Genomic DNA, 27,293 nt, shown 5'->3' on the forward strand with positions numbered 1-27,293 from the left:
CTGGGTCCACTTTTATTCTTTGCGTGTATATGGTCTCAGTGCTGGCCACTCTGAGGAATCAGCAAAGCGGCTCGTCTTAGGAAGCAGGTAGCTCTCCTGCTCCAAGATATGGAGTCAAGACATGAGAATAAGATGTATGGATAAATAAAATAACACACACATAAATGACATTAAACCTCAGGGATGAGAGAAATCTTTCCCTTTTGTGACAATACAGATGGCATTGAAGGTCATCATACTAAGTGGTTAAGTGATGAACAGAAAGACAAATATTAAATGATCTCATTTGTATGTGGAGTATGAAAAATTAGATCCTGTAGAAATAGAGTGTAGAATGGCAGTTACCGGAAGGAGTGGGAAAGGGGTGGTTAAAGGGAGGATGTCAGACAATGCATACCATATTTGTAGGTTAGGTTCAAGACATTTATTTCACAGCTGGAAACTCCTCTAATTTCAATGTATTATGGTGTTTTTAATTGCGGGCCTAACGAGTTTTAAGTATCGTCACCACAGTTTAAACAAAGCACACAAAGTATTCCAAAAATTAGTTGTCTGCATGTAGTCATTTTGCTTCACTGTGCATGCAAATTTCAAAACATATCAACATATTGACAAATGTGGAAAGATGTTTAATTTTTAATTTAAAACTGTTCAAAGGCTTTAACTGCTGTATGTGAGAGAGGAGGCTGGAACATTAACTGGAAGCACTTCACAGAAGTGGAAGACCCTTCCTGTGACCATAGGCTCTGATAGCGAACACCCATTCACGAGTAGACTGACTTTTGAAGGTGCTACCCTCTCTGCCATTAAAGGGCAAAGCCAGGAGCATAAGCATAAAAGTCATTGAGCTCTTGTTCATACTAGTTTAGAGCTGACGATTCTGGTCTCTCTGCCAATTTCACCCAGATAATTGCACAAGGGCACAACGACAAGGCCTGTGCAGCAAATGTGGTCCAGTAAAGAAATTCATGTAGTGCTCTCCACGTCCACCCTCTTGCTGGTATTACGGAGATGTTGCACTCTGCTTGGTGATGTTATCTAAGGGCTGTCAAACCATGCGCAGGAAGCCAGCTTCCTCTCAGAAGGGGAAGGGCTTTACCAGCTCCTTCCTTCAACTTGAGCACTTGAGTTTATTAAGGCAGTACGGTATTTATCAAGCCTTTCAGTCAAGGATACTAAATTTTGAAAATTTAAAGTATTTGTATGGAGGAACTGTAAAAAATACCTTTCAGACATTGCTAACTTTTAGAATGCAAATCAAAACCATGATTTACCTTAGAGAAACTCCATGTAAACGACAGAGAAAGATCATAAGGATAGAGCAAGAGAAATGTCTGCTTCTAATCAGCGTGGCAGCGTGTCTTTAAATCCATTGTCAAACTACCTAATAAGGTAAAATAAATAACTGAATGCTACTTGCAATTTCTGAATAGCATCAGTCATTACCAGCTGCCTTGGGCTTTTCTGGGCTATCAAATAATTATCCTCTAGTCAGTACAGTACTGAAGAACTGCCCTTTGTAAGTTGGGGATATTTAGCTTCGGCTTTATTTCATTAGGTTTATCTGTAAATCAGAGCAGGCAGCTGTCACTTATTGAACATAAGGATAAAGTATGTTTCTATTTTAAACATGGAAGTCCACAGTGAATGTCTTATAAAAAATATTGTAGCCCTAACTGTCAGGTCTGGTCTGTAAGCCCCAAAATGCACAGTCGGTTAAAGGTAAATTCTTTGCCTGCGCTTGAACTAAATCCACCAGATTTCACCATTAATAAAGAAGAAGTCTATAGTTATAGATTGATTTGCTTTTTGGATGCATGTCATACCTGAAAATGCTAAAATAAAACTATGGACTACTTTGGGAAAAGATCCAAGCGCAAAGTCTGATGGAATCAGAAAATGGTATCAAATGGTATTTGTTGACAACAATAATCTACAGAAGAGAGAGAAATTTTTGCATTCTGACAATGCATATAGCAACATTGCTTTGGAATATGCGTCCTTCACATCCCACTCTTCAGCATGAGAACTTGCCTGCATTATGTTTCTTAATGTTAACAAAAGAGTTATTCAGAACATAGGCAATGAAAATCCTCCCTGCGGGAGAAACATTGCTGTGATCAGATAGAAAAATGAATGAATCAAACTTGAATGAAAGCTGTGCACCACGCGTAGCATACTGAGTATGTAGAGTGTTCATTCAGGGTAGCTGTAGTGTTCTCAGTTCAGACACCCCCCCCCCTGCCATGTGCTGTCTGGTTTCTGTCTCTGCGCCTGATGAGAAGCAGGCCTGTGATCCTGTCTCTGTGCATTCAGCATGGAGCCATCTCTTTGATGCTGTAGAGAACGAGAGCAGCATCCTTTGCCTACAGTAGTTCCACTGCTTACTCAGTCCTGCTTCTCCTACGCCTTTCAGTTAAGGCCAGATGCTTGAGGAAATCATGGCTGAAAGAAGACAAAGGCAGATTTGGAACACACCAATAAAGTTTGGATAGAAAGTGAGGCTCTTGGGTTAGAACGATGAAAGATCTTGAGATAGAGCATTTATTCAGATCTGGGGCCCCAAGTGCTTCACTGGCCTCAGCTTGGGGACTGGCTCTGCCTTTGGTACAAGTGTTTAGAGAGACAGAAGATGAAGAAAAGCCTGACCAGAAGAGTTAAGGGAAACGAGGGTCAGGAAATCAAGATGATTTTAGGACTACGTATTCCTAAAAGGGAACACGTGGGAGGAAAAGGCAGACAGAAACCGTAAAGTAGGGCCACCAAAGACAAACTGCACATTACTACGTTTGCTAGGTCAAAGCTAGAAGCGATGTACAGGAAACAGTGAAACAGCTGGGTGGGTAGCTGCCAAGCCTCCTGAGCTGACTTTGAGTTCCCAGAGCCATGTGGTAGGAGGAGAGAGCCGATTCCTGCAAGTTGTCTTCTGAGTTCAACATGCGTGTTGTGCTTTTGAGCATGGGCATGGCCATTAGTACGTACTACATGCTTAGCCATACACATAAACATGAATAGACAAATGAATAATCATAATGATAAAAACGTTTAAAAGAGATGGCACAGCACCTTCCTTCGTCACGGAGAATACGGTACCACAGTGCTACCCAGAAAGAAATTACAAATGTCAAACCCCATAATACCAGGATTTATTTCTACACATACATGCTATGATAAAGTGTGATTTATAAATTAAGAGGTATTAATTAAAAATAAAGCAGAAAATATTTAACAAGTCTATAATAAAAGTTGCTAAAAACTTCTCTTTTTACCTTTTGTTATTTCCTATTTAATATATTTGGACTTCAATTAAGTATGTTTAACTGAGGTGGCAAAACTCGGATGGATGACAGACTCCTTCAGAATTCCAAACACAAGAACAAAATTATTGTGGTCATTTCATAATTCATGACATAAGGGATTCTTGACTGTGACTTGTGGGAAAAAAAGCTATGTTGTTTTTTCATTATATCCGAAATGGTTTACTTCTTAATCTTTTACTAAGAGTGAGATTTTCTCTTCTCATACCCATTGCTATTTGCTTCTATGTTTTATTATTTAATCCCAAGCTATTTATAACAGAGACCTTAGTCACCAATGAAATATTGTTTTCTAGCACATAGTTGGGGCCAAACAGAGACTAAATAAATAACTGCTTGATTGATGAAATTGGATTGCCTTCGTCTTGCTGTTCTAGCTAGAAATAATTTACAGTATTTTAATCACATTTCTCTCTTCCTTTTTGCTTCCCAACTGGATAAAACAGAAAGAAAGAAAAAAAAAGTTGACTTTAAAAGACCTGAGGCAGAAAATATACTTTGAACTCAATAGCATTTATAAAATAGCATAGAATCTGGGGCTGAAGAGATGGCTCAGAAGTTAAGAGCGTATGATGCTCTTTCAGAGGATCTGAGTTCAATTCCCAGCACCCACATGGCTTCTCACAACTGTCTGCATCTCCGGACAGTCCCGGGGAACCAATGCCCTCCCTGGCCTATGCAGGTATTGCATATGCCTATGGTATAAAGACATAACTGCTTATAAAATAGCCATATACATAAAAATAAATGGGAAAAATTAGTCTCATGTTTTGATCGATTTTGAGAATACTTTATATATACTAGATTGGAAGTCCTGTATCAGGCATGTTTTTTACAAAAATTTTGTCTGCAACTTGTAGCTTGTCCTTTGGTTCTTTTTCAACAGTGCCTTTCAAAGAGAAATTCTTGATTTTATTAAATCCAATGTAATATTCCTTTGCTTAAGAATTGGTAATGATCTTTATCATTTTATAATTTTTAAAATCATTTAGTTATAATTTTATAAAATATGTAAAGTTTAGTTATAATTTTAAGAATTGTTTATAATACCCAAGAAAATACTTGTGTTCCCAGGATTACAAAGATTTCCTACATATTTTTTTTCTTCTAAAAGTTTTTTTACACAAAGGATAATTATTTACTTCACTTTTTTTGAATTGTCATTCTTCTCCAGTTTTTCTGTTACCTTGTGGTGAAAGAGACTACAGATTCTCCACCCAATTTTCAACAATTGTTTGTTGGTGAGTGTCTGGGTCTGTTACTGAATCCTCCATTCCCTTTCACCACTCTGTGCATGTATGCTTTGGTTACCCCTGTAGAGTGTCGATTTTTGTACTTAAGAAGCCTTAGGATCAAGCAATGCATTCTTCAATCTTCGTTCTCATTTTCCAAAACAAATGACACATATTCGAATTCTTTTACTTTTTCATATAATTTTAGAACTAATAAACACTGATCAAAGACATTAAACTTCCTACCACTGATCCTACAAATCTTAGAAATGTAGGGATGTTGACTGTCTAGAGTTACCGATAACTCAACAGGTAAAGAAGTTATGCAGTCCCTCCTGCATAAAGGAAATACCCCCCAGTTACACTCAAGAGAGATGATATTACAGCTGCTCTTTGTTGTCAAGTTTTGTGTGGAATAAAGAATGGGTCTGACAAGAGAGCCGTTCATGCATACTCTTACACACACAATCATTTTGAGGTTAAAATTCCTGGTCTGTCTCACAACTAATAAGGGCATTTCTGAAATGCCCAGGAGTCTTGTCATATGCAGTGAGCTAGAACTCATTAATCATAAGCGTGATTGTCAGGCAGATTTCAGGCATTTCTCTGCTATGTGCATTTTCTTCCATGTTACCAGCTAGCACAGGACATTTAAAAGGGGAAGATATGTACCTGGTTGGCTTGTCAGTCCTGGGAGAGATTCCTGCAGCTGGTAAGTTGAGGCTGATGATGATGAGCCATCAGCTGTGCTGCTCGACGGCATATATGCCCCGTAGGTTGACGCTGAGTAATACTGAGCATATTGGTTTTGGCCAAAGGCTGTGTAGGATGGGTATTCCTGAAACAAACAAGTGAGGTGTGTGGGTACAGAAGAGTAATTAACATCTAGGATAGTCCAAGCAAGCAAGCATATACCATCACCATGGGACCTAACTGATCTGTTTCCATCTTCATTTGCTTTCCAGTCCCTGACTTGGAATTGATGCTCACGAGTGGAGCCTATCTTCTGTGCATCTCACACATGCAGCACTAACCAATTTCTCTATTAGGTTTGCCAATCAGGTCTAATACATGAACATGAACCTGGCTGATGGGGTTTTATGCTACTACAATTAAGCACAGAGGGGGAAGAGAAGAGGTACTCAGCTCGTAGTCATTCAGTCCATTCGTACACATTGCCTAACAACATTGACAAGAAGGAGCTGCAGGAACTCCTGGCTTTTACACAAACCTCAGTGTGTACTTTTTTATTTAATTTTTTTTTCATTTTGTCTTCATGGCAGGCATTTAAAAATAAATAAACAGGTTTCCCAGGCACCACAAGGTACCTGCTGCCTGTGGCTTAACTTAAAGTCTTCAGTAAGGTTTTAAAAAATATTTAACTTTTTCTCTTTTTCTGCACATAAAAATGAAAGCATTGAACCAACTCCCCTGACCTGTTTTCCATTAAAAAAAGAACCTTAAGATGATGAAAAATGATCCTCTGATAGCCTTTTACATATTAAGATGATGAGTAAAGACTTGTGATAAATGGTGTTTAATATATCTAGCATGGTTTAGCCAAAAATGTTATCAGTGATGACAAATCCTTGGTCAGGATGAAGATCCCCTGTTGTGATAAGTTCTGAAGGGAACAAAGATCCATATTTGATGTCATTTCCAAAAAAGAAAAGTCTCTGTATAAGTAAATACGTGTATTACCAGGAAGCATTAAGTAATATAGCAGAAAACTAAATTTATCTTAGCCTGTTCATATAAGGATCTGATGTTCCCCGTCAAATTCCGTGAGTCAAATAGAAAGCTTCAAAGTCTGAACAAAGCATTTAGCAGCACTTCTTTCCCAGAGTGAAACAGTAATGATAAGCAAAAATGCTAGTTTTGGGATGTGACATTGTTCTATTGGCTTAATAGACTTGCTTGCCCACCACTCAGAACCGTGTCTGAGGCATCATTATTACTGGCATTTTATATCAAAAACTATGAAGGCACAGAAATTTTTTTTTTGCTAAAAATATTTATTTTTTAAAATATTATTATTATTATTATTTATTACAATTTATTCAATTTGTATCCTGGCTGTGGCCCTCTCCCTCGTCTCCTCCCAATCCCATCCTACTCCCCCACGCACCTCTCCTAGTCCACTGATAGAAGAGGTCCTTCTCCACTTCTATTTGACCTTATCAGGTCTATTTGAGACTATCAGGTCTCATCAGGCCTAGTTGCATTGTCTTCCTCGGTGGCCCAGCAAGGGTGCATCCCCCAAAGGGCGGCAATCAGAGATCTGGCCACTGAGTTCATGCCAGAGAAAGTCCCTGCTCTCCTCACTAGGGACCCCACCATTCTGGTCACAAAGCTCAAAAGTTTCTACGCTGGAATTATAAACGAAGGTGTCAAATCTAGCATCTGTGTGCTGTAATTCTGCCAGTCTGCCTGTCCTCTCTAGAAAAGAATGGTACAAGCCAGGAATATATGACATTGGCCTTTGGGTAAAGTGATAGCTTTTGGTATCCAAATATATCTCCAAGATTCCCCCACTTCTTTCTACTCTTACTACCTTTATCTAAGCATTCTTCATTTCCTGTTAAAGGTATTATGAGTGTTTTCTAATTTGTCTCATTTTCTTTTGTAGTTCCTTTGGACTGATTGTTTCAAAGTACAAATTATATTAAATTCTATTCAAAACCATTAATATCTTTCCCATGGTTCAAGACTACCCTTACTGAAGCCTCCAAGGCCCTATATGATTAGGCCTGATCTTCTTCCATGAGGAAGCTATAGGATCTTATGTGACTAGACCTAGTCTACCGTTTTCTGTGGTCTCTCTCCCCATTCCCCTCATGGATGACCTAGACTCCAGACCTCCTTCAGTTCAAGATCACATTGAACCTTGCTGTCTTTTCTCCCTGTAACTTCTTGTCCACATTCATGACCTCATTCTGATGAATCCTAACCTAATCACAGCTCCCACAGGAAAGCTGTGCACAATACTCTCCTGTGGAATACTAGATTTCTGTGAACATTTTAGCGGAGATTTTTTGTTTGTTTGTTTCCCTGCTATTTTGCTGTCTGCTTCACTTGGTAGACTGAAAGATTCATGAGGCAGGCATGAAGCCTGTGCAGTCATACCACCATCCTTAGGACCCCAAGTGTATAGACTTTCCTACGTTTATTAGGTACTCAATATTTTTAAAAATGAGAAATTGGTACTTAAACCTCAATCCAAAAATACAATTATAGTCTATACAGATCCAATGTGAATCCTCAAACAGAATTCAATCCATTTGTGATCAAACCTTTGTAAAGTTTTCCTCTCCTTTGCACATTGTTTTTATCTTTTCAGGGACAAAAGTGTTTTGTTTATGTTGCCTTTGTCAAGGGTGTTTCTCGGTGATCATAGCCATCTAGTCTCACTTCTGAATGTTTCATATGTTGTCTGTTTCCTTAGGAAGACTATGTACATTGAGAGAACAATAAACAAAGAATTAACTATTTTTGAACTTTAACTGTCCAGTCAAAGATATTTTGTATATCAAGTGATCAATGAATGCCTGCTGCGTTAATACATAAAATTAAACTAGCACAAAGTATAGTGCTATAAGGTACTTTTAAATTAATGCCAAATTGTATAATTTATATCTTCCAAATATTTTAAATCCATACTATTTTAACAAAAATTCCTTGGGGCCTTTTGTTATGTTACTAAGACTACAAGAAGGCAATAATAGAATTCTTTTATTAAATCTAAAGAAAAAGCATTTGTGAAATAACTTACATTTTAGAAAGTGTATCAAAATAAAAGAGTACGCTGTCTGTCTAGAAATCAGTTTCCTTTGGGCCCCAATCATTCTGAACATGGTTGAGAATCAGGAAACAAGAATGCATTTCCAAAGTGTCAGCATAATATTGGTTCATTTGTGCTCAAAGAGGCTTAAGTAGGGACATTTACACAAATCCCACATGTAATTCTCTCATTCTAGATTTTTTAAAATCCATGAAAACACTAACAGAACATGATGAAGAGAAGAAGGGCTACTAGAGGCAGGCTAAATGACCAAAAAGAAAAGCAGAGCTGCCAGGAAGGTGGGAATCAAACATTTATAGAAAGAAACATAAATCTAAATAGCAGAACCAAGAGTAGTTCAACAGGATTTTTAGCTACAAACTGCTATACTTGATTCTGTCTTAGAGTGCACATCACAACTTTATAATTATTCTGATTCAGTTTATTAAGTAATATTATATTACATATAAGTAATACCTATTGAGAAAAATAAATAAAATGGTATCTACTATAGGTTAAGATAAAAACATATACTATATTCCACAATAACATGAAAACTGAGTAAAATGACTATAACTCAGCTCTTTAATGGGCAAACTTTTAACAGTCAACAAGATTAACAAATACCCAATAATTCCAATTAGCTAATTTTTTTTTTTACTCTGCTGAATATTTATCTTAGGTTTAATTTTAAAAAGACGCCTTTTAAGACCATGTACACTTAGAAGGAAACAAAAAAAAGAATGTTTTTAAGTTCAAAATATAAACGTATCCACATTCCTAAATTATTAATAAAATTGTATTAAAAGCAGATGACAAAGGAGAAGAGATCCCCTTTCAGTGGACTAAGGGAAGGGGATGGAGGAAGAAGGAGGGAGGGTAGGACTGGGAGAGAGGGGCCTTCAATCTGGATATATAATTAATAAATTGTAAAAAATAAAATGTATCCACGGCAAAAAAGAAAAAGAAACTAAGAAACTCCTCCTACACCAGGCATGGTGGCACATACCTGTAATCTCAGCAGTCTGGGAGGCAGAATGAGGTGGATCTCTGTGAGTTTGAGGCCAGTCTGCTCTACAAAAGCAAGTCCAAGACACCCAAGGCTACACAGAGAAACCCTGCCTTGAGAAACAACAACAACAAAAATTCCTTCTACTCCTCCCATAGTCTTCCCATGGAAGTGCTTCCTAACTGTGTGTCCAATACCAAGAGTTCAAACTTAAAATAAGATTATACAGTCAGAGCAGGTTATATATGCAGGAATATATATCCAAAAGTAAGAGAAAGAGACCATCAATTTGTGAGAGAGCAAGAGGGGGGGAGCTTATGGGAGGAGCTGGAGGTAAAGGGAGAAGGGATAAAATGGTGTAATTATATTTTAATTTAAAGAATAAAAATAAATTTAAAAATTCCATGGCCAGCTTTTGATCACTTCCTCCTGGTGAGGTTGCCTAACTAGGCCACAGAGGAAGAGGACGCAGACAGTCCTGATGAGACTTGATAGGCTAAGGTCAGATGGAAGGGGAGGAGGTTCTCCCCTATTAGTGGACTAGGGGAGGAAGAGGGAGGGAGGATGGGACCAGGAACAGATGAGAGAAGGAGCTACAGCCAGGATACAAAGTGAATAAATTGTAAATAATAATAATAATAAAGAAAAAATGAAAAATAAATGGAAAAACCAAGAATACTAGAAGGGTAGAGACAGAGGCCTCAAACTTCACATGAAAAAAAATAAAAGAATTATAAATTATGAGTAACTATAAATCACAAATTGAGGAAACCAAAAGTCTTCAACAGAAATTTTAAAGAAGTGTAAAACCACCGTACCTGTTGTGAGCCACTGAAATTTGTTGAATTGGAAACGGAATTATTTGCATAAATAGTAGAAGATGGTGCAAAACTGGAGCCTAGAGGGAAAGACAAAACGCACTTTAACAGTTTTGATATTCATTCATCTGGAAAAGGGAATGAAATTTAGTCACTTGTGGCAGTGTGGATGGACAAGGAGGACACTGTGTTAAGTGAAGTAAGCCAAGCACAGAAAGACACATGACACACAAACCCCCATCGTGTGTAGAATTCCATTCAGCCAGTCTTGGAGAAGTTTAGTGGACAATGGAGGGTGCAGAGAGTGCAGACAGAGATGCCAGTCAGGGTCTCCAAGCAAGTCAAGAGATAAGTGCTGATATTCTATTAAGCAATGGCTGAGAATAACATAGGTGGCAAGAAAGGTACAAGAATGGATTATGAATGTGCTCACTGCAAATAAATTATGAAAGTTTGAGGATATACACCCAGGCAGGTGCATTACACACCGATCCTCACGTCTACATTTTATGCCAAATTAAAATATAGGTCAAAGTAACACCCTCCCCCACTCAGGAAAGAGGTACAATTATTAAGTATGATTTAGAAAATAAAGTTTCTATTTAATTAGTCATTTTTGTGACGTAATTAAAATATCTCACTTTATAGAATTCGCTGAGAGAAACATTACTTGAGTTTTGTTGTAGTTACCACGATTGGAGAGAAGATGGGTTCAATTCTAGCCCCCTCCTGACGGCAGATGACGGTTTGTAAGGCAACCTGGAAAGCAGTCCTGCCTGCACTGTGAGTGATCTCACAACATTCACTTAGAAAGGCATCAGGCTTCTGCCTGCCAGGCCTGGGGGCTCGAGGGCTGCTTTGCTTGCTCTTCATTTCCTGCCCAAGCTTAACCTGGAGTCTTTGTGATTGCTATGAGTCATGTTTCTCCACCTGGATGTCGCCGTTTCCATCATGCTTCTGCCTAGTTACCCTTCTTCCCTTAGGAAGTTGAGACTGAAAACCGGCTGGCTTTGTGACTCACTCCTCCTAAGTCTGAAGTCACAGAGTCACGTTTAAAAGAATCCCCCCCCCTTTTTTTTAAATTGTCAGGAACATGTTTTAAGGCTGGGCTCGTACCTGGCATTTGGTAAGAATAAGGTGTCTGGCCCGGCTGTGGGGTAGAGAACCCGGGGCTGTAACTGAGGCAGCCACTCTGTAACGGGGACTGAGTTTGGGGAAGCCCACTCTCGGTCTTGATGGCTGGCAACATCACACCAAGATCTGCTTAGAGAACACACAGGCAAAGGGCTTGGTTAGAAGGACCATCTATCTCCCTCAAAGCTGGACCTGGTCACCAGGGGTTACCTGAGAAGAAGAGTTACCTACCGTAAGCAGGCAGACTGTAGGGCTGGCCTGTCTGCGAGTAAGCTGTGTAGACGGCGGGCTGCTGCATCCCAGAATACTGAGTCTGGCCTGCGTAGGCCGACATTGTTTGAGCTGCTGGTGTAGAAAGAATGTGTGGATAGGGCCTAAATATCAGAAAAATAGCATTACTGTGGCAACAAAGACTGCATATTAATTCAGACAGCTTAGATTCACCCAGGGAGGGATCCCCCTCCTTATCCCCAACTTGTCAGAAATGAATAAAAGTTAAAAAAAAAAAAAAAGAATAACTTCTTATAAAGGAGCCCAGCCTGGGACCCTGCACCAATCATTTAAAGGCTTAAAGAGTGCATCAGATCTGTAAAATCAGCAATCGGGTTTAGAGTGTCCTCTAGGTCTGCAGTTTTTACTTTCATCTGCACAGCACACTTGGGGAAGAATGGTCGTAAGCCAGCCAATGAATGTACCCAGAACATATTCACACCCAACTATAAGTGTCCCAGAGATACATACTAACTACAAAAGTCAGCTCAATAGCCCTTCTAGGCATTTCCTACTCTAAGTTAGAAATCTGAGAAAAGGGAAGCATCTCCCTGTGAAGAAAAGGAATGGCCTTCTCTTTGTCAGGTCCCTTTTGGAACCTAGTCCTTAGCTATACTCAAGGCAGCCTGGACGTGGAGTAACATAACATATTATATTATAACGTGCATGCATAGGTGAACTTGAATCTTGACATATCTCTAAACAAACAAATTCAGATATAAACCCATTTGGCCCAATATAGCTAAATCTGAAAATTTGAACTATCTGCCCTACCCTCCAAAAACATGACTATGCTAGTTAATTAAACACACACACACACCAAACTCTCAAAAGTATAACTTACTGGAACTTAGAGTCCTAGAAAATATCTCAGTGAAAGACTGGATTATAAAATATTGATGTTTGGGTAAAATATGATCTCTATATGTTTTCTTTTAACTAATTACTGTTTCTTGATTTTTTTTCCTTAAAAATAGAGCATAAACTTATATTAAATCCAAACTCAGTGCATATTCACTTAAATACTAAAATACACTTTAAGTTTTATCTATTATTCTTGTAATTTGCATCAAATGACAAATTTACTTATTTTTAAAGTAGCATACCGAATCATTCCACACTAAACTTTCAAAGTGAATACCTTGTATAGTAGAAAACACCATATGTTTTAAAGAAAGCTCAAACACTTGAATTTTAAAACAATAAAAATATTCAAGTGTCCTGATTTGAAGAATTTGGGGGCTTTATTTTGTCTCTCTGTTTCCGGTCCTCCCCAGAGCATGAAAGCATCAGGGAGGAGAGGAATCATTCAGGTAAATGGGAGGTTTCTATTTCTGATTCTTTCACAGCTCACTTCACATCTATTCAGCTTCAATAGTCATATGCATCAATGTGTCCAATTTAATGTTGCCGTAGCAGGTGACTATAAATTGGCACTTACTTGGAGGGGTACAGCTGTGGGGAATACTGATGTGCCGATCTGGGGCTGTAGCCGCTACTTGTTATTACTACAAGACACAAAACGACAGTGCACAAAGCATCGCTTCATGAACGCATCTTCAGTAGGGAGCACACAAGCTACTTAAGGAAACTGCCGGTTAAATACACACTTCTTAAAGCTCATTCACTTTGTAAAACTCATTTCACAAGGAAGCAGGTAATGACACACTGTCTGCGTTCCAAAGTGTCTCAGGAGTATAAAGTGTCCATTTCTCCCACGGTCACCGCTAGCCTTCCATTTTCTCAGGTCGGTGCCACCCTTTTCTGCACTGACAGTTTATTGGCAAATGCTTTTGATTACGTGGTAAACTTTCATAGTACGAAAGCCAGTGTTTTAAGTGTGCAAACTCTACAACTTAAAACCCGCATACAATACTGATATACGGATTCCGTATTTATTCTAATTACAATAAAATAATTGTTAAGAAGTTTGAGGTTTAAACTTTCATTCTCCGATTGTAAAAATGCTACTGTTTCCAATTTCCTTCCATCCTATGAATCAGATGGGTGCTAAAAAATTGACAGTCAGAGTTCTAGGAGCAGTTCTAGGAGCAGGAATGTGCACAGGCGGCCCATAGGTCACTTCAGTTTTAGCAGTGTAAAATGTTGTACCAATTATATTTTCAGCCATCAAAGATAATATTTTTCGAAGAGGACCTTATAAGGGAAAGTCAGGTTATTTTAATAATATTTCATCCAAATATGCACCCCGCGGTGGAATGTACCCGAAAGTTTGGAAGTCTTTCTCCCCTTTAGCCATCTGCCTTGACTATGACAGATGTGCTGCACATCTATAGATCCTGATGTGTTCACCCAGTTCCCTCCGAGCCGGTCCACACTGGGCAAGCACACAGAGTGTCTTTATTAGGCCATCTGCTGTTCATTCACATTTCAAAAAGATTAAAGTCGTACACAACACAGTGTTGGCATGCGTTTAGTCTAATCAATCATAGTGAAACTTCAAAGCACTACATCCTCTCTGAGTTGTTCATATGAACGTTGGGGCTAAACTTTCAGAATGGCAAAAAGTGACAAATAGGTTTAGGTTGCTGGCTCATTTGAGCAATATGATAGGTTCCCATGTCCGACCACTGTCAAGTGCCCCTGTGAGCGTCATGGATGTGAGTGAGCAGTGTGCTAAAAAAAACCCTCTCTACCTGGTACGTGCAGAATACGGAAATCAGACTTTATTTTCCATAGCAATAGTGAAGTAAGAATAAGGGCTCCCAACATTATAAATCAGTTTTGAAAGTCATCAAATGTGACCACAAAGGTGTTAAGTTCTAAACATTTTGGGAACTTAATACAAGTGAATTTTCTACTTGTAGTTGGAAATAAAACATTATTTTTCTCTTAGTTTCTTCAAAACTAGAAAGAATTAAAAAAAATCCTTGAAATCAAATTAGTGAAAATAGACATTTGCACTATATTCCATGGGAACTAAGTGTGCATTATTCAAATTTCCATGGTGTAGAATATTATAATAGAAACTGGGTTAAGAAAGATTTAATTCCACTTTGTTTTTTTCTGATTTTTGATAGGATTCCATGCTGCACAATCAAAACCTCAGCTGTCCATACTGACAGGCTAGCCTCAAGATGGAAAAACTGAGGGGATTTCGAATAAGACAAATAAGAAATATTAACTTGTAACATCGTTTATTAAATTAGACAGAACAGAATTCTATATTTCAGAAAAGATCCATAGACACAAACAGCATTCTGAACATATAGAATGTATTTTCCCTTCAGTTAATGACTCTAGAATAATATACTCCAAACACTGTAAAGGCTTGATTGACCTTTGAATCTTTATATTAATATCTATAAAATACATAGGAGAGAAAAACCTCTGGTTTAGAAAACCAAGATGATTATAAATCCTATAATCTTATTCAAATTGTTAACTTTCTAGAAAACTTAAGCAACAGCACATGGTTTAGAAAAAGCTGAGATTATGTTGATCGCTGTTGAAAGTCTGTAGAAAGATATGCAGACTGCTTTATGAAAACCCAAATACCTTTGTGTTATGCCTCACTGCTATATACTAACTCATATATTCCTCAAAGCACTGGACTCATTACTTTTACTGTGTTTTATGGTTTCTACAAACAGAAGAAGAGCCGGTTACCTCTGGGATATCTTCACAATTGATTTCGTGTCTGGTAATGCCTATTACCAGTTTCTCACAGAATAAGATCAAGGAATGTTCAGGCTCTTACTCTACTATGACTTTAAAAACTTAGCATGTCTCGTGAAGAGGAGAAGCTGTGGGGATATTCAGCTGGGTAGGAGATGTTTTGCAGCACCACAGCCAGGGCACCTCTGATGTTTGTATTAGATGCAGACTGCTGCTGAGTGCCTCACACTGCAACCTGCAGCTCCCTCAGAGTCCTCATCTGTGGAGAAGGGCCACCCTAGACCACTGCAATCCAAAGGAGTTTTCACCAGTGTTCGGTGTGTTTTGCGTCTAAGTTTTCTCAGGTAGCCACTAATCACGGGTAGGAACTGCATAATTGGAGCGTGGCTACTTTAACCGGAAACAAATTTTGTTTTGTTTCCCTGAATTTTAATTTATTGGAAGTAGCTACTTTACCTAGACCATAGAGCCCTAGAGACTTCTTAGGAGAACTAACAAAGTGTCTTTAGAGGTGGTATGAATGGGTAACAAGTAGGATGACTCCTTAGGCACATCCTTAGGCGCATCCTTAGATGCATCCTTTCCCGATGCAATACCAGCAGGAGGGGTGGTTGTCAGCACATGGTAGCTTGAATATGTAGCCAAACCACTCTGGACATCTCTGAAGAGTTTAGTGGTATTCTTATTTGTAAAATGGGCCACACAGTGCTAAAATTACCTCTGGAGTGAACAATCTGTACACTGGTCGTTCATCTTTCAAAGAACTTGTATGTTCCTGAAGCCTAATAGCAGCTACTTAATAATCTCATACCCTCCCCACAAATCATTCATATGCATTTATTTTGTAGTTACAGTTAGTGGGCACGACAGAGTAATGTAATATGTTGGTGCTTATTTATCTCCTGTGAGCCAGGTGAGCTGCTGAAAATAACGCACATTGGCTCACATGAGTCTTTATGCCAAGCTGGTTCACAGATTTTATTTTTGTCTGGAGTACTAATATTTATGTGCACATATGACAACTGCTCCAATTGGTGTGAACTAATAAAGTTAGATCATCTGTCTCCATAAAAGTGAAATATATTTTATAACACTATATTAGACTCAAAGGCACACCTTAACTCTCTCTACATAAAGCACACCCACATAAAATCCTTGCACATGAGGACATGGATAAACACAAAATATATTAAATCAGAGTTGCAGAACCAAGATTTAACTGCCATAACACTTTTCTGGGTTTCATGTTTATCTTTCTTGGGTTGCTTTCCAAACTTTTATTCATTAGATAATAAGCCATACAAAAATAGTCATTTAAAGAGAGCCTTTAAGTCAACTTAATTTGTACCCTTTATGCCCAGCTGGGAGTTATCAGGTATTTATATTTAAAAAGGATTGATGTTTAAAGACATACTATTGTTCTCTTTGAAGCACAGGACTACTCTCCCAGGCTGGGTTCTAATGTAACCAGCATGTGTTCTCCAGAAACCCATTAACCTTTAATACTTGTCATTCAGCTGCCTACACAGGAGGACTTTCTTAAACCCAGAGAGGAAACAAGGTTATTTAGAAGGAATCAAATGGATAGTTTTACATCTAGAAGGGAGGACAGAAGGCAGTTTTTAATGTAATTTAAATGGGCAAGTTGAAGGAACAAAGTTAGCTATTATGAACCTAATTATTAGATTGATCAAGCAGTATATAAAATAATGAAGAAAGTTGGCTCTGCTAATGAGAAAGTCATGGGGTTGCTACAGTGCAGGCTGAAGAGTCGGCAAAAGGATTCCGAACACCGTTTCTAAGAACACGTAATTTTAAGACAATTAGTTCTTCATAAAAGTGGGTTTCTGGCTGACTTCATAATGGTGAAAACTCTTACAGCTTTGAGCCTGTGCCGTTCTCAAGCAAGAGGAAGTGGAAGGACCCCAGCGTGGACACAGAGACACGAGCTAAAGGCTTTACCTGACCCAGTAAAAGTGTCAAGCGCTCCATCTCCAGTCGTGGTTGTGGTCTCACTGCTGTTCAAGGGCTCAGTTTTGACTGCAAGAAGAGACGCTACGTAGAAGAATAAGTACATGTGAGTTTTACTTCTAAAGTCGTAGCAAAGTCCCTGGCTGCCGGTGATATACATAGATCATACGTATATGATCTATCTATCTATATATTTCTTTTTTAACTAGCTATCATGGGCATGCAAGAGAAAACTTAAGAAGTGAATGAGGAAAGTTTTGTTAATTTGGCTTCCAGCTGGGCATGCATTCGTAAAGGATTTATTCTAAAATCCTCCACTGGGCTAGGTCTGAGAGTCTGGCTTTTAAAGGCAGTGGGCCTTCAAAAGTAAAACAGCAGCACTTAGATTTGCATTAAAAAAACACACAAAAAAAAAACCTCTTATAAGCACACTTTCACACAGTTAACAGACAGAAAGAAATCATCAGGGTCCTGGTCACAATTAATTCAAGTCACAACAAAGATATTTACAATCTTAGGTTTTATTCTCCCCAAGAAAATATTTAGAGAAATTTGCATTAGAGTCCAAGGAGGGAAACAGAAATTCAGGAAACCCTGATCCTATTCTCACTATAGGTTAAAAAGCACAAGGCACTCAATAAATATTCTGATAAAACAAACAAATAAAACACTGAAACAAGGATTCTTAAAGTTTTGGGTATTTTCTATTTATCAGGATAACATCTTGACAACATTGAGATAAGCACTTGTGAGAAATGATGTCTACAACATTGCACGTTTCTTCATAAAACGCTTGCCATGTGTCATTTTGGCAAAATCCTCCCGTGGCACTGAAGAAGGCTGGAACACACACGTCATCATTATCACATGCAACAGGGAGGGTAGTGATGACGCCTCTACCCATTTGGTCACACCATATTTTCCCTTTGTTGATGAAATCATAGCAGGCAGGGAATGAACGGAGTTACTTCTACTTTAACACCGCCCCTGTATCCTGGTTGTAAGTGGGCTGGTACAGGTAAGTAAACTTAGAAGCAAACAGGGCACTGGAGAAGGGAGTTGAATTCTAGCCAACCAGTGAGTCAGTATGCTAGAAAAGACAAGTGGGCTCATCCAGCACCCACCAACCGAGCAACTGAGGAATGTGACCCGGTTAGAGAAGCCTCTGCCTAAGGGGAAGCATGCAGAGTTTCTGCAGTAAACTCAGCCAAACCCTCACTGAGGTCTAGGTTTAGTAGGCACACTTGAATTGTAACATGAATTGTTAGAAGATTTGGAGAACTTTAAAGGTTGAATGCAGGAAGTGGCACACACACACACACACACACACACACAAGAATTACTAATTTTTGGAGAGGGGAAATTTAAGGCTAGCCTCTTTTTAATAGTAACAATAACTGGCTTAGTCTAGTTATCCGCATGACAATAAATAATTAATCTGTAGTTACTGCATTCAGCCATTTTTATTCACAGTGTTACCTGATCTACACTTAGCACCACAAAAGCTACTGACTCTTACAGGATTATTTATTATGCATTCAGACTTGACTGTGTTTTAGAACTCGTGCGTTCATCAAATCTTGATTGGAATCCCAATGGATCTTTGCACTCAGCATTTATGGTCTGTGCAGCACAACAGCCTGTGTGAAGTTGTCACAGGCAGACAGTCGCTCAGAGTATAACAAAAATGTGATTTCCTCTTAGAGTAATTCAAAATACTTCACTATAAGGAAAGCTGTAAAATATTGGGGTAGGCTACTCGGCTGTGCTATGTATGTTTTCCTCAAGCACTACTGTTTTAGAACACAGTGAAAAGTAGCATGGTTGAGAGTGGATGTAATAGCACTTACTCAATATGTGCCTAACAGGTTCCAGGCACTCCAGAGGAGTAGGGACCAATCGTATTAATGGTGAGCTAACTTATTCCAATAGCTGTGGGTGAACACTATGACCATTTTCACTTTTCAAATGGCAGACTGAAGCACAAAACACAGAATAACTCGCCCTGATCACATTGCTACTAAGAGCTCGAGTTTGACACAAGCAGGAGAACTGTCCCTCCTTCAAGCATCATGGGCCAGCTGGGATTCCCTTCTATCTGCGTAAAGATAACGCAGGGAATGCTCTGGATGGGTGTGAGTCTGCACGATTCAAGGTCCACATTAATTCTGACACCTATGACAAAAAGCGCAGCCCAGAGACTTCTGCAACGTGAAGACAAGAGACACCTGAGAGCTTCCAATTCTAATATGACTAAGTTCCCGTTTAGACATGTCTGTATCTGTAAACAGTATTGTAATGGGAATTTATTATCTCTCGACTAGGGTGTCTCCATTGTGAGATTGGAGGGGCAGAAAGGGAGCTGAGTTTGACAACACTGGTCTAGAAGCCAGACATGTTGATGGTGATTAGTTTTGTTACCATGGATACCGACCTTGAGAGGCGATTTAAGCATTACTCAGCATTGGTTTTGATTATAATTTCCTGAATTTGAAAGCTTCAGGCAGTCAAAAGGAGAAAGAAGACAAGAAAGAGAGGTTTGGTCCCATTCATAATACTGGTAACATCTTTTACTAATTTAAAAAGTCTGTGTGCTGGACGAAAGTGGTTTATTTTTCTGAGAAAAGCCGTACGCTGGGGAATGTGAAGAAATACAGAAATACCAAGCAGGGCTCAGTGTTCTAAAATGAGCAGATTTTAAAGTGACAAGTCAACAAAAACCAATACTGATATTTGGAAAAAAACATGTACATTAATGTCAGATTACCTTTTCTTTTCAGGTAATAGCAGCATAAAATAGAAAGGGGTGTATATTGTGGAATCTATCTAATTTGGAGAACTAAGCAGGGCTACATGTAAATTTATCCCAGCAGATAAATTAATTTTACAATATATTGTTTTTATCAAACTGCTTGAGGTGCTAAGGTAGGTGCTAAGCTGTTTTATTATTATCAGTTGAAGGCTATTCAATAATAATAACTAATCTAATTACTCTCAATGGCAGAAAGTCATAAACGTAAACCAATACTTTTTATATCATTAAAGTTGTCATGAAGACATTAGAAAGATATTAGAACAGTTTTCATACTATAACATATGTTAAGTAAGCAGAAAATATATATTACACCAAAACCATAAATAATCATTGATAATGGAAGTCATGTCCACTGGGCTTCCAAATGTATTTGGTTTACATTCAGTCTTTGTCTTGCTTTTGTTTCTGCATTTTTAATGAGATATAACATGTACAGCTCAAGTACAAAACTAATTTTTTAAACATTATGTTCATGGTGCTATGAGAAGAATATAAAAAGAATTACTTGTAGAATGCAACAAGAGTAGAGTTTGGGAGTAGGGGACTCTTTTCCCAAATCAATGACATCCAGAAACAAATTTACTATATGTGAGTTAGTCAGCTAAATGTTAAAAGTTCTTGGTGATTTCTTGACATCTATTTCAAATTTATAAAATACAACTGGTGACAATGCCTCTTTCAGGTTCCCCAAATCTTTTCTTTCAGACTTAAAAAAATTTTAACATAATTTTTTTAATTATTACAATTTATTCACTTTGTATCTCATCTGTAGCCCCACCCTCCCCCTCCCAATGCCACCCTCCCTCCTTCCTTCCTCTCCTTCCATGCCCCTTCCCCAGTCCACTGATAGTGGAGGTACTCCTCCCCTTTCATCTGACCCTAGCCTATCAGGTCTCATCAGGACTGTCTTTCATAGTCTTCCTCTGTGGCCTGGTAAGGCTGCTCCCTCAGGGGGAGGTGATCAAAGAGCCAGCCACTGAGTTCATGTCAGAGACAGCACCTGTTTCCCTTACTAGGAAGCCCATTTGGAGACTGTGCTGCCATGGGCTACCTCTGTGCAGGGGTTCTAGGTTATTTCCATGAATGGACCTTGGTTGGAGTATCAGTCTCAGAATAGACCCCTAGGCCTAAATTCTGTTGTTCTCCTTGTGGAGCTTCGACCCTTCCAGGTCTTTCTATCTCCCCCCTTCTTTCCTAAGATTTCCAGTACTCTGCCCAAAGTTGGGCTATGAGTATTGAATCTGCTTAAATAACCTGCTGGGTAGAGTCTTTCAGAGGCTCACTGTGGTAGGCTCTCGTCTTGTTCCTTGTTTTCACCTTCTTCCGATGTCTATCCCATTTGCCTTTCTGAATGAGGATTGATCATCTTACCCAGGATCCTCCTTCTTGCTGAGCTTCTTTCGGTGTGCAAATTTTAGTGTGATTATCCTATATTACATGTCTAATATCCACTTATAAGTGAGTATATACCATGTGTGTCTTTCTGCTTTCGGGATACTCACTCAGGATGATCTTTTCTAGTTACTACCATTTGCCTGCAAATTTCATGAAGTTCCATGAGGAATTAAATCATCTCTACACTGCAGCTGCTCATTCAGTGCAGTCACGTCAGGACTTTCATTGTCTTTCATTATCTGCTTCTCTTTGTGCAGTGTTTCTGTGTGTGAGTGGTCAGTGTCATATTGATTAGTGTACTGGGTTCTTGTGTTCTAGTACTGGGAGTAGAATATAATTGGGTCTTGATATGATTCAATTAAATAAGAAAATAAAAATTACTTTTTTTTGACATTGCCCTAAGAATTTCTGACAGATCTATGTATTTCTGTATTTGGTATATGTATGACTGAATCAAGGCCCCTGACACCATTTCAAAGATAGCATCCATTATGACCAAGTAGGCTTCATCCCAGGTATGCAGGGGTGGTTCAATATATAGAAATCCATCAATGTAATCCACCATATTAACAAACTGAAATAAAAAACCCACATGATAATTTCCTTAGGTGCTGAAAAAGCATTTGACAAAAATCCAACATCCATTCATTTTTAAAGTATTGGAGAGATCGGGGATACAAGACACATACCTAAACATAGTAAAGGCAATATACAGCAAGCCTATAGCCAACATCAAACTAAATAGAGAAAACCTTAAAGCAATCCCACTGAAATCAAGGACAAGGCAAGGCTGCCCACTCTTTCCATATCTCTTCAACATAGTTCTGGAAGTCCTTGTTAGAGCAATAAGACAGTTGAAGGAGATCGAAGGGATACAAATTGGAAAGGAAGAAGTCAAAGTATCACTATTTGCAGGTGACATGATACTATACCTGAGTGACACCAAAAATTCTACCAAGGAACTCCTACAGCTGATAAACACATTCAGCAAAGTTGCTGGATACAAAATTAAGTCAAAAAATCAGTAGCACTCCTGTATACAAAAGACAAAAGGGCTGAGAAAGAAATTAGGGAAACAACACCCTTCACAATAGCCACAAATGACCTAAAGTACCTTGGAGTGACCCTAACCAAGTCAAAGACTTGTATGAAAAAAAATTTCAAGTCTCTGAAGAATGAATTAGAAGAAGATAACAGAAGATGGAAAGATCTCCTAGGCTCATGGCTTGGCAGGATTAACATAGTAAAAATGGCCATCTTACCAAAGCAATCTACAGATTCAAGGCAATTCCCATCAAATTACTAACTCAACTCTTTACATACCTTGAAAGAAAAATTCTCAACTTCCTATGGAATAACAAGAAACCCAGAATTGCTAAAACAATCCTCTACAATAAAAGATCTTCTGGAGGTATCACCATCCCTAATCTCAAGCTGTATTATAGAGCAACAGTAATAAAAACTGCATGGTACTGGCATAGAAACAGAATAGTGGATCAATGGAATTGGATAGAAGACCTGGAATTAAACCCACACACTTATGAACACCTGATTTTTGACAAAGATGCCAAAACCATTCAATGGAAAAAAGATAGCATCTTCAACAAATGGTGCTGGTCTAAATGGATGTCTACATGTAGAAAAATGCAAATAGATCCATACTTATCAACCTGCACAAAACTAAAGTCCAAGTGGATCAAAGATCTCAATATAAAACCAGACACACTAAACCTGTTATAAGAAAAAGTGGGGAAGAGCCTTGAACTCATTGGCTCAGGAGACAACTTCCTAAACAGAACAGCAGCAGCACAGGCTCTAAGAGCAACAATCAACAAATGGGACCTCATGAAACTGAAAAGCTTCTGTAAAGCAAAGGACACTGTTGTCAAAACACAATGACTGCGTACAGATTGGGAAAGGATCTTCACTAACCCTATATCTAACAGAGGGGTAATATCCAGTACATATAAAGAACTCAAGAAGTTAAACAGCAACAAATCAAGTAATCCATTTAAAAAATGGGGTACAGAGCTAAACAGAGAATTCTTGATAGAGGAATGTCAAATGGCAGAGAAACACTTAAAGAAATGTTCAATGTCCTTAGTCATCAGGGAGATGCAAATCAAAACGACCCTGAGATTTCACTTTACACCCGCCAGAATGGCTAAGATGAATAACTCAAGTGACAACACATACCGGAGAGGATGTGGAGAAAGGAGAACCCTCCTCCACTGCTGGTGGGAATGTAAACTTATACAACCACTTTGGAAATCAATCTGGCACTATCTCAGACAATTAGGAATAGTGCTTCCTCAAGATCCAGCTGTACCACTTCTAGGCATATATCCAAAAGACGCTCAAGTATACAACAAGGACATCTCTCAACCATGTTTGCAGCAACTTTATTTGTACTAACCAGAAGCTGGAAACAGCCCAGATGCCCCTCAGTTGAGGAATAGATGCAGAAATTGTGGCACATCTACACAATGGAATATTGCTCAGCGATAAAAAGCAAGGAAATCATGAAATTTTCCGGTAAACAGTGGGAACTGGAAAAGATCATCCTGAGTGAGGTATCCCAGAAGGAGAAAGATGCACAGGGTATATACTCACTCATAAGTGGATATTAGACATATAATATAGGCTAAACATACCAAAATCTGTACACCTTAGGAAGCTTATCAGGAAAGACGACTCTGGCTAAGATGCTCAATCCCCATTCAGAAAGGCAAAGAGGATAGACATCGGAGGAGGGAGAAAACAGGAAACAGGACAGGATCCTACCACAGAAGGCCTCTGAAAGGCTCTCCCCTGCAGGGTATTGAGGCAGATGCTGAGACTCATAGCCAAACCTCAGGCAGAGTGCAGGGAATCTTACAAAATGTGGAAGATAGTAAGACCTGGAGAGGACAGGAGTTCCACAAGGACAGCAACAGGTCCAAAAAGTCTGGGCACAGGGGTCTTTTCTAAACCTCATACTCCAGCCAAGGACCACTCATGGAGATGGCCCGGAACCCCTGCATGGAGGTAGCCTATGACAGTTCAGTGTCCAAGTGGCCTCCATAGTAATGGAGACATGGACTGTCTCTGACATGAACTGATTGGCCTGCTCTTTGATTACTTCCCCCTTACCAGGCCACAGAAGAAGACAATGCAGCTACTCCTGATGAGACCTGATAGAGTAGGAAGGGGAGGAGGATTTCCCCTATCAGTGGACTGGGAGAGGGACAGGGGTGGGGAAGTGGGAAGATGGGATTGGGAGGGGAGGTACAGGGGGAGATACAAAGTGAATAAACTGTAATTAATAAAAATATAAACAATGTACCCATAGACTTGTATTAGTCGTTATGCCATATCTTCCTCAAGGCCTGTATGTTTTATGGGCTCGGAATGATTTTAAAGCTATGGAGAATATTTTATAACGTGAAATCTATATTGTGTGTTTTTTTTTTAAGTCAAGTTTATTTGAACACAGTGAAGCTCATCTATTTAGGTATTGTTCTTGGCTGTTTCAATAAGTAGACCCGAAATAATCACAGGTCCATATCATCACTGATTTACTTGTGAAGTCCCCTGTCCTCCCTCCCTCCCTTGGTTCTTCCCTCCCTCCCTCCTTTTCTCCCCCCCACTTTAGTGTTAGGATTACAGGCATGCGGTACCATACCTAGCCTCCTACATTTTACATTTTACAAATGATAAAAATTTGAGGTGAAAATATAAGTCTTAGCCTACATCTTCAAATATAGTGATATACTGGGATTAAAGTGATATCACTTCTTAATTCAGTTTAAAAATATTACAACACACTTAAGTGATAAGAGGTGGCAGAGTCTTAAGGCAATGACTCGACTTACATAAAAGCTTGTTATTAAAATTTGTTTTAGTGTTGTGAAAAAAACTAGGAAAATCCGTTAGTTTTCCCTTTTGCTTTGTTATAATAAATTTATCAAATGATCTAATTCTAATACTAAAACAAACATTAAAGTAAAGCATGTAGGGACAGCGAGGTGGTTCACCAATGAGAAGTGCAGAGGACCTGAGTTCAGTTCCCAGCACCATATCCAGGGGCCCGCAACTACCTGTCAATCCTGCTTCTGGGCTGTGTGCATGCACGCACACACATACAAACACACATATACACACAAGCACACACAAGTGTGCCCCCCACAGAACTAAAAATAGTAATGAAAATAAGTCTTTAAAAAGTATTTTATCCTCAATAAGAGAGATCAAACAGAAGGCATTTAATTTCTGTCTTGAAGAACTGCTGAGAAATTGTTAAGTTCCATTAAAAATTTCCTATCAGCATGCCAACCCGATTACATCATTATTTATTTCTATTACCACTTAACAATGGTATCAAAGTATTTCTAATATATTGATACTATAAGGTTGGCTTCTTTGGCCCAGTTGGCTTCTTTGACACATCGATAAATCCGGAGAATTTGTGGCATGACAAGTGTTATTTTTCATACAATGTATGCTTTCAGCTTCCTTCAAAAAACTATTGTCTAATTATTATGGAATTATCTATTCAAAGAAAACTATAGTGATTTTTATTGCCAACCTATCTATTTGATAACAAAGATACCTGCAAGGAAGGCTGCAATCTTCCTTTAACTTAAAGGAACTAAAACTTGGGAAGGAGGAGGGCCTTGTTCAAGGCGACATAGCCAGTCAGTGTGGCTGAGTGCTATGGTCCAGATTCACGGTGCTTCTGCTGTGCATATCTTTGCCCTTACAGATGCCACCTGAGCACAGCATTAGGAGCCAGGAGAAAGATGCTTCTGTGTGAGATGACATGGGCGGAATGAAATGTTCATTCCTCTGTAACACTGCATCACACATAATTATATTGTAACCAATTTAGAACAAATATCAGTGATGGTAAGTGAATTTTACAATGTAATTGCTTTAAAAAAAACCAGCAAAATCGGAATTTTTTTACACAAAATATTTGTGACAGAAGAAAAGCATGTGAAATTTAAATTTCAGGGTCTAGAAATACAGTTTTGTTGGAACTGGGCCAGGTGCCTTAATTTACATACAGCCTAGAGATACTTTTGCTTATAAACAGTGGAGATGAGTTGTTGGAACATACCAAATGACTGCCTGACCATCATGGAAGAGTTTTTATTCTCTGGCTCTTTACCAAAAAGAATCAAGAATAACTACTTTCTGGCAACAATTTTTAAGCATGAAAAGTATATTTCAAGCATGAAAATGGAAAATATTTGCAACTCAAACTATGAAAATATAAATAACGAACACAATAGTATGCCGCTTTTGTCACATATTTTAATTTAATCTGAAATAGATCAATGTCCACCCAAACGGTATCTATTCTCCTTCCTAGATGTGACCTATATTTCCATATAAACTCTAAGTGGGAGTTGCTCAGGAGTATGGCTGCTTTGTTTTAACTATTGATTGCATATTAGCATTTATTCTAGAAGAATGTCTACATGTATGCATGAACTCAGTCAATATCAATGGATTAAACCATCTTAAGAGACTTAATTTATAATCTTATTTATTTATTTATTTATTTATTTATTTATTTATTTATTTATTTATTCAGTTATTTAGGATTGGCTTTTACAATGTGGGCTAGATTAAACTTATGAGTTTTGTGCTTCAGCCTTCCAAGCAGCTGGAATTACAAGCATATTTCACTGACTCGGGCTAATGATTTTATAAGCTCAGCGATCATTACCAGTAACTTTTAAAGCTGTAGGATATTGAATGCTAATTCTATTTTAAATTCTTTGGAACATGTATCAAAAAATATAAAATAGAAAAACCCTTGCTTCAGTATTAAGAATTTAAACTATGGGACTTTAGGGGGTGATTATTTAGGTTTCTGTACATGCTTATTGGCTTAGGCTGCTCTGGTTGACCTGACTATGTTG

At 38.5% G+C, this 27,293-nt stretch overlaps 1 protein-coding gene across 1 annotated transcript in view; it reads right to left on the minus strand.

The window, feature by feature from the left end:
- Positions 1-27,293, minus strand: part of Eya4 (EYA transcriptional coactivator and phosphatase 4) — a 224,892-nt gene that overhangs the window by 41,080 nt on the left and 156,519 nt on the right. The window contains exons 5-10 of the mRNA XM_055599376.1: positions 17,163-17,255; positions 13,003-13,069; positions 11,523-11,665; positions 11,274-11,417; positions 10,158-10,237; positions 5,222-5,387 (exon numbers count right to left, since the gene is read on the minus strand). Of these exons, the coding sequence (XP_055455351.1) occupies positions 5,222-5,387; positions 10,158-10,237; positions 11,274-11,417; positions 11,523-11,665; positions 13,003-13,069; positions 17,163-17,255 (693 nt within the window). The remainder of the gene's footprint in view (positions 1-5,221; positions 5,388-10,157; positions 10,238-11,273; positions 11,418-11,522; positions 11,666-13,002; positions 13,070-17,162; positions 17,256-27,293) is intronic.

This window comes from Psammomys obesus, unplaced genomic scaffold, assembly GCF_907164565.1.
Source record: "Psammomys obesus unplaced genomic scaffold, mPsaObe1.curated_primary_1811, whole genome shotgun sequence".
NCBI classification, from domain to species: domain Eukaryota; kingdom Metazoa; phylum Chordata; class Mammalia; order Rodentia; family Muridae; genus Psammomys; species Psammomys obesus.